This window comes from Eurypyga helias, unplaced genomic scaffold, assembly GCF_000690775.1.
Source record: "Eurypyga helias isolate BGI_N326 unplaced genomic scaffold, ASM69077v1 scaffold6442, whole genome shotgun sequence".
NCBI classification, from domain to species: domain Eukaryota; kingdom Metazoa; phylum Chordata; class Aves; order Eurypygiformes; family Eurypygidae; genus Eurypyga; species Eurypyga helias.
In genome coordinates this window covers 65,895-79,210 of record NW_010235193.1, presented here as the reverse complement: position 1 = coordinate 79,210, position 13,316 = coordinate 65,895, and the positions used below count along the sequence as shown (strand labels likewise).

Sequence of the window (13,316 nt, the reverse complement as noted above, 5' to 3'; positions counted from 1 at the left end):
TTTGGACAAGGAGGTGCAGGCACCTGATGTAAGTTCAGGACCAGGCATTGGAGGTAGAGGCTTTTACTTGGCTCTGTTGGCAAGTGAAATCTGCAGTATGTAAGCCATTACTGTTGGGAACTTAGTCTTGCTGAAACCATTTCTAATAGGAAACATTATGAGAAGTTAAGGCCATTCCCCTGTCACTAGAAACAATGATATTATTCCCCCCTAAATATTTTTATATAAGTTGTTTAAAAATTTTAGGATCCCTGTTTATTATGCCATTATTTTTTTAACATCTCCTCCTCTTGCTCTTACAATCTTGTGATGATGTTAAGAGACTTTAGGAATAAAGCTCACATTTCACAATTACTTTGAAACAAAGAAAGGGGCATGATCTCTTCCCCCATCTGCGGTCTCGATCTGAAGGTGGTGTTTTGGGGGGCTGCACTAGAAGGTTTGCTTGTCAGTGATATAAGGCTTTTTATTCAGGCACAAGACTTTAATGTCAAAATGTTAATTGGAGACCTGTGTTTTTCAAACTTTTGCTAAACTATTATCTGTTCCTTGTATCCCTGAGTACTACTAGCATTTTAACCAATGAACTTAAGATGTAAGAGCACTAGGTTTGTTCCATTCATGGTGTTATGAGGAGAAATGTTTTGTTCTCACTGTTTGGTGAACACCCTCCACCCCACCCAACACTCCAGTATCAAGTGAGAGGACATGATCCTCCATTGTATGATAGGTTTAGCTCTCCTGTAGTAATTTAAAAAAAATTCAAACCCCAAGCAACCAACCCACCCCCCAAACTATGTTGTTTTTTTCTGTGGGTGACTGTGATCTCCATGGGTGTTGGAGATCTGAATCTAATCATTACACCCTAATGTAACTACAATTAATGCTTCTTATTTCACCTTTGTGGCAGTAGAAGAACAAAAAGGCAGAAACTTACTGATCTAATTGGGCTGTTATTGGCCTGAAGAAATGTTGGAGAACTTTGGGGAGGTATGAGCACCTATCCTCAGATGTGACCATGAAGGCAAGCCCTGCAGTCTCGGGACAGCAGTCTGGCACACATTATGTTTAGTTGTTCCACTGCTTGTGGTAAGTGGTATAGTTCTGTGCATGAGCATAATTCTGTCATTTCTCCATGCAGAAGTAATTTTTAGAATCTGTGGAGGTCTGGGAATGAGATCAATTATTTGGTTGTGTGGTTTTACTTTTCAGTAGAATCCTGGTTTTGTGTGTTCTCAAATGAAAAAAAAAATCATTCCTGGCTGGCTGTCTTTCATTAAGCATAGGAAATAGCTGTCGGAAAGATAGTATTGTAAAATCTGTACGAGTTACTTTAAGTTTTCTCTTCTACTTCCTATTTGCAGAGTACGCTATGAGATGATACAATACACTAGCAAACCATTAATTTTGTATAGTTAATACAGGCCTTCAAAGGAATTAGCAGTGTATTGGAAGCTTTATTTGAATGCAGCATGAGCTGACTGAGTGCCTTGCAGCAAGGGTACCTTTTAACTTGTGTGTTCTGCGCTAGCTTCAGATGCAAGAGCAACTACTGCATTGTGTCACGGGAGATCATGTGTTTTGGGTAACTTCCTGGTTTTTTTAGAGAGAAAGCTAGAGGAAATAAATGTCAACTAAGGTCAAAAGGTATGCTTGTCCTTTTACGTTACGCTGCTTCTGGGATTGATTATAGAGCCATTGGACCCTTTAATGGAAGTAGTACTTTTTCCAATATAATTTCAATATGTTATGCACAGTGTTTCTGAAGGACTTGTAAGCATGGACGTAGGAGGTTTATGATGGTTGCTTCCAGTGTCATGTACCTCCTTTAGTGCCTTGTTTGTCACTGTTAGGGGTGGTGTTACTGTCTGCTGCTTGTTTCTGTGAATATTGCTGTGCAGACAGGGGAACTGCAGGTGTGGGTGTTTCTGCTAGGGGTTTTTTGCGAGTTCTGGAGTATTTTTCGTGTTCTATCAACCTGTCACCTCTTGTGATTTAGCCTGAACAGTAGGCACAAGAGGGCAGATGTTGGGCTGGTGAGGATTGTGTACGACTGTGCTTGTGTTAGGCTCTAAATGTGCCCTTAGAGAAATGGTGGGCTTCAGCACGTTTCGTGAACTGACTCCAAAATGTGACTGGCAGAGTAAAGACGCTATATTTACAGTGTTTTGAGAACATTATTTCAGTCTGTTAATTTCTAAAGCTAAATTGAATAAAACTTACTTAGCAAGCTGAATAACTTGGAGAGCTCTTTGAAGTTCAGGACTTGAAAACAGACCTCATCCTAACCTCCTGAAAAATCTGGATCACTTTGTAGTTCGTTGTTTTCCTTAACGCCGTGTGGTCAGCAGTGTCACTGTGTTCACTGTTGGTCTTGATGGAGAATGGTGGCATACACCACCAAGGTCAGAGTTCCTTTAAAGCAGCCTTAAAGGGAGAGGTCCTTTTCTGCAGTTCTTCCCCCCCTACCTCGTTCCTCCTTTTCCACTCAAGCTAGCAGCGCTTCTGAGGCTGTGTAGGCTCAGCCACATCAGGCAAATCTCCTATCTGGTGAGAGGCAGGCAGGAAATTTGCAGTCCTAGATAGCGTAGGCTGAAGGCCAGTGGCTTTGTGGCATCTGGGGAGAATGGTTGAGTCAGCTCATGGGTTTATAGGTGCTACACTGGGGAATTTGTTAACATGATATCTAGAGCTGCCAGATCGTGAGACTTCCTATGTCAATGAGAAAGTGATGATACTGTTATAATGAAAGTTGTCAGCTGCAATTACAGTGTTAGTGCCTGAGAGCGCTAATTACTAGCATTCTACTAAATGTAAGCGTTGCATTAAATGAAAAATGCTCTTTATTGTTGGGAGAATAAGATTGAGAAACCATATGCTGGTGTTACGAAGGAGGTGGTTCTTCTGTGGGTGATATCGAAGTAGTGGGTGCACACCGATGTCAGTGTCAGACTCCATGTGAAGGAGTAAGGGTTGACCGTGATATTAAGATTCCAGTGTGGTTTTGTGATGTCTGTCTTTACGTAGGTGTGTGGTAATGTTGAAGTGCCTTTTCAGCCACAGCTGGTTCATGCAGGTGGGTTTAACAGCGTGGCTGGCAGCCAGTGTCCCGCTTGCGCACAGCAGGCCTGAAACTGAGCAAGTTTGGTCCCTCCGTTCTGCCGCTGAGGATTTTAGAATGTGCTGTGGGTCAAGGAGGGTTATTGATGTGAGAACAGGCGGCCGCTGGCTGCTCCCTCAACAGCCTTTCCTGCTGCCAGGAGAGAGGCAGCCAGGCGCCTCTCCAGTGGCAAATAGTGTTACTCGCTGGATTAAGCTCACTGGAGGCACAGTTTCCCTGCAGCCTTCCTGCCCCCTCAGCAGGGGCAGATCCTTTGTGTTGCACCTTTGTTTTACAGTCCTACTGCCAGTGTTTGCATTGCCTTTTCCGGAAATTTTAGATGGGAATTTATATAGTTCTTTATTTTCCTAGGGTTTATGGACTGTTAAGTAAGTGGTTTACCTGTGAATAGATCCTGGGGAACACCAAGTGTTTTTTGAGAGTGTTTCACTTCCATTGTTATGGGACGGCTTTTTGTGCCATAAGAGGAACTGTGCTGTGGGTACAAAAACCCCAGGAATAGTATTTTTTTCAGCCACTGTGCTGGTGATGTAAATGAAAACTGAGAGATAGGTCGGCTAAATTTAAAAATACCTAATTGCTCTTCTGGAAACTTTAAAATTGTCCAGGGATTTTAAAAGGGAAAAAACCCCAACTTGAAACTATTTAACATCCGAGATGTGATTCTTCTGGCCTAGACTAAAACTGAGCCAACAGCAGATCTCTCCTGACATCTACCAAGAAAGGAGCAAGGATCACACTGATACTCCTCCTGTGTGTCCCTGCAGTCATAGCTTAAATTAAAGGCTGCTTCCAGACTGTACAGTCGAATAGCTACAGGCCTAACTCCTTTTTTCCTCCTTCATGGCAGATGGAGTTTGTGTAGGGTGGTTTATGTAGGCTTTCAGTGGTACTTGGATCTCTGTCATTTGATGTGCTCTTGCAGATTAGAAGGGTTAGCTGATCAGTCAGAGTGAAAATTGCTATTAAACTTTGAGATGTGAAAATGCAGTAACAGTGCTTTAATAGGACTTGCAAAAATAGTGTTTCTAAAATGTGAATCAAAAATTAATTTGCTAATTAATATGTGTTAAATACAAAGGTCTGCTTCAGTGAATGTTTCTGCATTGATCTGTAAAGAACTGTGGTTTCTGTTGGAAAAAAATTAGAACTCAAACTGGGTTTATATGAAGCAGAGGAGAAGCATGTACTTTAAACTGGCAGAACTAGTCTAGACTTGTGTAACTGAACACTGTGATTTGAATATGAATACGTGTTGCTTTCAGGATGAGAGTGACAGGTTTTCCAGGCCAGCTGAACCTCCTAAAACTATGGTATCCTCCATGTGGAACTTAGGGCATGCCTTTCTTCTGTAATGGACTGAGTTCCTCTGGGCTTGGCCCACTGAGGGCATCGGGGTCTCAGTTCAGACTGGGCGCCTGCTCCTGATCCGACAGTCCCCTGTCCTGCGTGTCCACTCACTCAGGAGTGGCCCGGGCGCCTTTTGGGCAGTGTTAACTGGGAGCTGCTCCAGCAGCTGATGGGCAGTCTGGTCAGTCTGCAGGGAGCCTACAGCTCCTCTCGTGTGACCCCGAGGGCAGGGCGTCGTGTGTGGACACTGGGTGCTCAGAAGCATTTAGTCTACAGCTCTGCTCCTGTCTGCACCACTGCCTTGAGTAGACATAGCCCCAGAGGACTGCACCTATTTAGCAGGAAAAAATACCACCATGTGTGTCTCCATCCTTGCTTTCCTCACCTGAAATGAATGTAAGATGGATGGGGCTTCTGCGCCTCACCTGCGTGCACCTCTTGTACAGAGAAGAATAGTGTACTTCAGCTAAGCAGACTCCTGTTTGATGTCAACAGCCTCTGGATCAAATCCTGAAAAAGGTGAAAGAGAATACACTGATGTTGCTGTAGCTGTCAAATTCTAGTAGTAATCTTAGCCCAAACTGCTCATTTATCCCCACTTTCTTAACCCTGAAGTACACTTACATCTTACCCTCTTGCTTTACACGCCGAAACACCTCCAGATAACTTGCAGATATGAAAGTTGTATGAAAGATGACATGTGCTATTAGAATGTCCTCCAGCAGCTAGGATGGCAGCCAGGCACACAGCGCCCGTGTGGTGCCAGGCGTGGGGCACGGCCACGTGCGTTACCTCCTCTATCCCTTCTGGTAGCTGCCCCCTTCCTTCTACAGCCAGTTTCTTAAGCAGTGTGTAGATCTCCAAGAATTTACTCAACCAAATGATGTCAATGCTCTTGTTTGTTGTAAAGCTGATTACATCCTGTCAATTTACTTGTATAATCATATTAACTGTCTTAATTGGTGAATTGTAAACTGTTCTGCAGAGTCATGAGACCTTTTCTTGGCCGCTGTGCTGGAGCGGAGCAGCTGGGACTTAGAACGCAAAAAAAATTTGTGCGGTGGCTCAATGTAAGGATGACTCAGCTGAAATTTCTGTGATGTTATGCAGTCAGGGAACTCGGTAAGCATGTGGCTTGCCCACAGCGTCTCACAGCCGCTGCCGTGTCACGAACAACTTATGTGACCCCTGTGCAGACACACTGAAACATGATCGGGCATTTTCATGCTCTACCAGGGGTAATTTCCTTGAATTGGCTGTATTAAGAGTTGGTTTTCTTTAAAGGACAAGTTAAAAAAGTCACAAAGTGAGAAGAATTTTTTAGAATGTGGTGGAGTTAGAGGAGAAACGTAACAGCTGTGTGTCCTTTGCATAGTCTGTTGCATCTAACCGAGAAAGAAGTCCTAGATTCTGACCAAAATAGAGGGAAGTGAGGAAGGAATATATTTTTGTTTATACATTCACAAATGAAGTGGGTGGTGTGTTTTTTTTCTTTTTTTTAAACCTGTTAGAGAAAAAAATGTCTGGTTAGCCTCAAGTTGGAATTTTTGCAAGTTGTATCTTCCCTTTCTCTTTCGATCTCCTTTGCTTTCTTTGTAATTATGTTTGAAACTGTTTAATCAGTGGAAGATGGGGACAAATAAGGATCAAAGTGTGGTGATTTAGAGCACTGTTTCTAGCTTTGAAGTTGGAATAGAGAGGGCAGGCACTAGAGATCCTTTTGGTTCTGTTTCCTCATCTAAAAAATGTGGATAATGGCACTTATTTCTGTGAGCAGCTCAGGCTTTTGTAGTGTAGAAGGATTACTGGTTGCCGTTCTGTCTCAGTGGCAGTACTGGTATGTTGTGCAGTTGTAAGCTGTGCAACCATCTGAAAAAAATGTTTTACAGCTGAAAATGATGCTGTCGTTAACAAGCCTTTGGGCATGGGGCTTGTAAACAGAAGCCGGTGAGCTGTGTTTGGGCTGCTGGAAGCTGCAGTCCAGCTGCAGCAAGAGAGATCTCCGTATTGCATCATTCGGCTTGAGAGTCAGAAATCTACACCCCTTCAGGGGAAGTGAGCAAAAAAAACTTCCTGCAAGATGTTCCCCTAACTCAAGCCATTCATAAATATGGTATGAAAGTTTGTTTTGCGAAAAGCCTGTTACTGTAAACTACACTTGTATTGCTTTGTGTCGGTTTCGGTTCGATTGTATGGTGGTTTACCTTGTTTTTGAGAACAGTGTTGAGAGAAACAGAAAAACATTGAATTGATATATGTTTTTCTGTTGTTGAGCAGGAGGCAAGGACGAGCCTCATACTTGGTTCTATGGCTTGTTGCTTGCTGTGAATTGCCAGAAAGTCTCAACAGCCTGGGAGCTATGAGACTGTTCTACACATAGTGATGCTCTGTTGTGCTGTTAACTTTTACTGTGTGCCAGATAATGTTTCTACACTGAAATTTGGGGATCTGGTGCATTTGAGTATTTATTGGAACAGGCACAGTGGTTATAATGGGAGCTAGCTAGCATTGTCATGTTATTTTTCGGTGATGATAATGTGGAAATCCTTGATCAATACTGCTGAAGATCCTGGTAAGTACTGCTAAAGATCCCAGTCTTACATGTGAGTGAGAGAAGTGTTGAGGTAGCTGTGTTTAACCGACAAAAGTGACACTAGTGTAATCTTGTGAAGGTTTAAAACTTCTGAGGTACAAAAAGTGCAATAAAATTAGATTCATCACAACACGGAGCCTGTTTACTACAAGTATAAATAATTACACAACAAAAGATAAAGAATAAGGCAGATAGTAGCTATTTCTTTTTTTAAATACTGAAGATCTGTGTTTGCTTTCTCTTTAACTCCCCAGGACTGGAATCTGACATGGCACACAGAAAATCCAGATTTCACCCATTGCTTTCAGAACACAGTCCTCGTCTGGATTCCTTGCATTTACCTGTGGGTCTGCTTCCCAGTGTACTTCCTCTATCTTCGTTGTCATGACAGGGGATACATACAAATGTCAAACCTCAACAAAGCCAAAACGGTATGTGACTTTTTAAAATCAGGACTTACTGAATTTTTCTGGAAGTTGGAATCTATTTTCAGCTATGTTTTAGCACACTAAATAGAATAAGTAGCAAGTTTTATGAAGGGCTGTAATAGCATGGTGTATTGGAGTGTTTTTGTTCTGCCATCTGTTATTCAGGAGTAAGCTTTCTGCTTTTTGCTTCATCATACCCTGAACTATATGGTACCAAAAATTAGTTAACTTTTTTCTTCTAGTGGGGGTCCAGTAGTAAAAGCCACATTACTGTTCTTTTGTGCAAGCTGTAGACTTGCCCAGAAGAGATGATCTGATTGTGACTCCTCTTCTACTGACGCATAACATCTAGTGTTCGTGTAAAGATTGTGTTGCCTGATCTGTGTGAACTGATGTATGAAATACACCTTTGTGTTGCAGGCTTTGGGCTTAATACTGTGGATAGTCTGCTGGGCAGACCTTTTCTACTCTTTCTGGAAAAGAAGTCAAAATATTTTTCAAGCTCCGTTTTTTCTCGTTAGTCCTACAGCATTGGGTATAACAATGGTAAGTTCTTCTGTTATAGCCCTTGCTCATCCAAAGCCTTGAGCAGTAACATGCATCTTAGTATTATTGTGTTGTAATACTTTAAGATACAGTCTTTACATACAGACTTAACCTGCATTTGAACTGCAAATACTGACACTGAAATGTCTGCTTTCTTTTAATAAAAAAATTGGAAACACCCCCAACACAACTTTTGACAGTGCTATGGTATATGTAGTCATTTACTCCTGTATAATACATATTCCTTTTCCATTTTTTGTTCACTTAGCTTTACTGCTCCAGAGAATTTCCTCTTTAAATCTATTGTTGAATTACACTTAAAATCTGAGTGTTGGAATGTCTGGGGGATACTGGATTTGACATATTAAACACACTGTAACACAGTACCTTCTATACATGTGTGTATAACGTTGTAAAACTTGGTTTCTAAATTTATTTTTATCTTATTTGTTCACAGTTGCTTGCCACATTTTTAATACAATATGAAAGAATAAAAGGAGTCCAGTCTTCAGGTGTAATGACGATTTTCTGGCTCATCTCATTGTTATGTGCCACAGTGGTTTTTAGATCCAAAATAATACATGCCTTAAATAGGGTAAGTGATTGCTAGCCTCATGCAGTTAAGAACAATCCCAAATGTTGCAGTAACAGGGCAGTTGCATGCTAATTATGCCAGTCAAGTCAGTTAATTCAGTATACCTTTATTCTTTGGGTTCTAAAAGCAAAACAAACAAGGCTCAGTGGCTCTTGTTTTGAAATGCTAGTGAAATTCATAGTGATCTTAACTGTAGCAACAGTTGCCAAGAAAATTCTGCTAGCTGCTCCAGAGTACAATGAAAGTATATAATCTTTGAATTGAAAGTGTTCTGGGAGTTCACTCTTCCTGTTGATTATACAGTGGATTTCCTGAAACACTTGGTTTGATGGCAGTGTGGTCTCATCTGCTGAGATCAAAGTGTACAAGTGAAATACTTTTGTCAGTCTGCTTTGTAGTAAGGCCACCTCAAATAACAGATTAACTGGGGAGCTGCCTGAAAATGGCATACCACTCTTATTTCTTGAAATGTTTAAGCCATGTTGGGAATTTTGAGTATTTTCAGCCAACTTTTGTCTTTAGCTGTCAGGAGTGGGATTTTACTGTTGGGTCTGTGAGAGTGTGTGTCTCTCTCCATGTCCTTTGATTTCTGTGGACTGTGCTTTATGTGTCAGTCCCAGTCTAAAAAAAAAAATTGAAGAACCTCTGGAATTTGAGCACAACTCAACAAACTAATCTAAATTTTGCCTCTCTAAATCTTACTATCTGTGTGCAGGTACTAATTAACAAATTTGCTTTGAAAACTCCTTACTACCTGGTACAGAAATGCCTTGCTTCTGGAAAGAATACCTTGACTTCAGATTGGGGCATGCTGTGTTAGTACAAACCGTGTCTTAAAGAACTTCTCTACAGAAGTGGTTCATGCCTGTGTGTTTGTGACAGCGATTGATTAAAAATAAATGTTATCTTCCATCTCCTCCCCCCTCTCTTTACCTTCCTCTTACCAAAATAGACATTGACTAATTTGCATGTGCGTGGGTAGTGTAATGTTTATGTAGTTTGCAGGCTTTGCAGTAAAGAACTGTTTTATGTTTAATAGTAACGTTGTCCTACAGAAATTCCTCAAGCCTTCTGATTAGAATATTACCTTCCTTTGTAGGGTGCTGAAGTGGATGCATTTCGTTATGTCACCTTCTGCACATACTTCATCCTGTTACTTGTACAGCTCATCCTGTGTTGTTTTCCAGAGCGACCACCTTTGTTTTCTGAAGCAGTGAATGATCCTGTAAGTGTTCCGTCTATGCTGAGTATCATACGTGCAGCATTCTGTACAATGAGTTAGGGGGCCATAGTCTCCCAGGTGACAAACAATTCCAGTCATGCTGAATTGCTTGCGATTCAGTGTTCTTTCTGCTCAGTTGGTGATGCAGAAGATGGAGACCATAACATGCAAAACAGGGCGGGATGTATGTAAGAGAAAAAGTGAAAATACTATTTCAGTCATTCCTGAAGGTTAAGTCATATGAATTTATAGTGGGAAATACTGATTTGAAATGCTGTCCTCCCAGTTATCTGACACCATTCAGTAGGCAGTAACTCTTAAGGTTGTGTATTCCCTTCCTGTTGAAGGTGGGGAAGAATCTACACCTGGAAAACTTGTGAATCTGGACAGATGCATTTGATTTTCCATATTTGCCTCGCTCGTTTTGAGCAAAAATTTAACCGGTAACGGGGGTCTGAATGGAGAAATCTAATTTTATGTAGATGTGGTCTTTTTTGCATGTGTTTTGAATTATTTTAGCTATATGGCATGGATCTAAAGTGACCCAAGGGGTGCTGGATCGTTATACTGCTTGCTTAGCCCTAGGCTAGACCTTCTGAGTCACGGTGGAGTGAGACCTGTCACTGCCTGGGGTTTGGATGTGCCAAGTTTAGGAACCTCAGTTCTGTATTTTTTTATAAGGCGTAATTCTGGTGTGATGGATGTTAGGTGACGCTGACGGATGAAGGAAGGTGTGAAATGTGTGAGGGGGAAATAAAGGTTGCCTCTGTAACTGTGGAAAAGACCTGTAACCAGTTACACTTAGTGAATTCCAGAGTTACCTTCTCCATCAGTACCCAGTGTGCCAGTGGTGCTCTGCATTACTGCTGGAGACAGTCTGTGGTATATGCCTGTAGGGAAGAGTATACTACTCAGTCTTTGGGTTCTTTTCATCTCATTCAGGGATGAAATGTATTTGACAGGATACTGTGGATTTATGGAAACCTTTTGTGCTTTGATCGTGGTTACAGTAATTAAAAGATGCTTTGAGACCACAATGGCTTGTTTTTGTGTTTTGAGTATTTCTAGGAGTGTCTCTAGGAAATAGGGTGGATTTCAAATTTTAACCTTTTTTAATGAGTGATGTGTGTGTTATGATGGGGAAAAGAACAAAGCAAGTCACGTTAGTCAGTCTTAAATTCCGCTTTATTCCCTTCTGCCAAGTATTTCCAAACCAGGAATGTTTGTAAGTCTTGAACAAAATCTTATTATATGTTTACTTAAGCCAAAACTACAGTGAAATTCCTGAGGTGTAGATGCTGATGTATATAGAAGTCAAACGGTGTGTTTTGTCTCTTGTTTTTGCTTTGCTCCCATTACATAAACCCAGACTTGTTACAACTTGTCTTCGTTCGGTGTGGCACAAGTGTCAGTAGGATTAGTAGGTCTTGCTATGATAGCTATTTAATTTTATGAAAAATAGTAGTATTTTAACAGTAATTTTAATATTTCTTACTGTTTTAAACTTGTGCTTATGTAAATGAAGTCCAGTTTTTGGTAGTACAAGATCTGGTTGACTCTTGAATTTAGAGTTTCCACTTGCAAGTTGTCGTGAATCCTGATTTAGGATCCTGCCGACTGTGTCAGTTTGTTGTCAAAGGGTGATTTAGACTGCTGAAAGAACCATTGACAGCTCTTAGCAAAAGTGGGCTTAATGTGATGATGTAAAGGTGTGACTTAATAAAATTCGATGGCAAGGTTCACTCTAATTACGGCACGGAAAAACATACAAAGGAACATATGTTAGGGTGATTCGTAGAGAGATCAGAGACAAAAAGGGGAAGGAAGCCCCTCCTGTTGAGTCATGAGGTTCCGAATAGACCCCCTTGCTTTCTGAACTCCTCAGAGAGGAGGTCCCAGGCTTGGTCAGTGGTTTGCCTAAGGGATTATATATGCACAGTTTATGTATTACTTCATTAGCATCAGTTCAGCATGCAATCCAGGTTACCAAGGCAAAATCAAAGTTATCGTACTACAAGATTAGGCATGGTATCGTTCACTTCCCAAGGATTTGCTGTGGGTAAAAGTTGTCACTGCCTTGAGGAGCAACCTAGGGAGGTGTCCCAGCTCCAGGGGAGATCACTGCCATGCAGCCAGGCTGTCATGCAGGGAGCGCTCAGAGAAGGCTCACGTAGGCTGTCGTATCTGTGGGACAAAGTGGCTGGCTCGTAGTCAGATTACACGCGGTGGGAAAGGTATGTGCGAGGCTCCCTGCACCCACACCTTACTTTGTTCCTTGATAAATGCGTTGTGGAAAAGCCACCTACCATTCACGTGCCGATGGCATGATGCAAGCTCATGTGCATCGATGCTCATGGTGTCCCTGCTCCGCTTTAGGGTTTCAGAGAACAGGTTGAAACGAGAGGAGTTCACAGCCCGACTGTGGCTCAGGCCTTTACCTCCTCCGGAGCCTGCACCAAACCACTGCCAGTCTGGTCAAGGGGCCGAGCGCAGCCCTCACACTAGCTGACACTTGAATGCAGAGTTTCCACCTGCAAGTAGATTTAAAAAAAGCATAACAGAAAAAAGTATTCCCTGTATTTGCTGATGTAGAACTCTGTCAGGAACATTGGCATGACTGAAGGCTGAAAGTGCTCCCTTCTTCCCTACATTTTTTTAAACTGAGTGACTTTAAAAATTTTTATTTATCCATTAAATTGTGGTGTTGGATTATTTGAAATCATTTTGTTGCAAATGTTAAATTCTTTGGAAATGTGGAACCCTCGCCCCCTTTCAGAAAAGCATCTCTTGTGCGTACTCTTACTGTTCCTGACAAAGCTGCAAAAACCCTGTGTGAAGCAGAGGAAACGCGGGAGTTTTGTGTAGCTCGACTGCAGCGCACACATACAGCTTAGTGGAGAAGCCAAGTTACACAAACCTGAGTTGAAAAACGCAAATCTGGGAACCACTTGGCTCTGGCTGTGTTAATTGCAGTACTCTGATGTTTGGTGACTTCTGTAGGTGGAAATACCTGAGTTGCTCCGATCATAGTTGATGATAAAAACCTTCTGGGTTGTTTGCCAGAGGAGTGGCTGGTTTTAGCATTCTTTAGATGCTGTTCAGAGCAGTGAAAGAGGGAAAAGAGAAATCTGCACTGGAATTCTGCAAGTAAATCACCTTTAATACCTTTGAAATTCTTCCAGCCTTCCTTTCGGCTGTTTTAATCCAACCAGATTAGGAGAGGATGTTAACCAGAAGAGCAGTTAGAACAGCCAGCCTTGTGCTGGATTTAGAACACAAACTAGCTGCGCACCTTTGTGGATACTCAAGTTTCACATGCTTGTCGATGAATGAGGTGCAGGGGATTATGGGCTGTTTTGGGATGCTCTGATGTAGTTTACAAACTTTTCATTTGTGCGTCTGTTTTGATGGAGTAGCAGCACTTAACTGCGAAAACAGTAGAACTGCATTCTTCATTTGTG

General features: G+C 41.8%; 1 protein-coding gene across 1 annotated transcript in view; it reads left to right on the top strand.

The window, feature by feature from the left end:
- Positions 1–7,318: 7,318 nt before the first annotated feature.
- ABCC1 (ATP-binding cassette, sub-family C (CFTR/MRP), member 1) overlaps positions 7,319–13,316 on the top strand; it is a gene marked incomplete at its 5' end in the record, with an annotated part of 39,046 nt that continues 33,048 nt past the window's right edge. Inside the window, 4 exons of the mRNA XM_010146656.1 lie at positions 7,319–7,495; positions 7,913–8,038; positions 8,496–8,633; positions 9,733–9,858. Of these exons, the coding sequence (XP_010144958.1) occupies positions 7,319–7,495; positions 7,913–8,038; positions 8,496–8,633; positions 9,733–9,858 (567 nt within the window). The remainder of the gene's footprint in view (positions 7,496–7,912; positions 8,039–8,495; positions 8,634–9,732; positions 9,859–13,316) is intronic.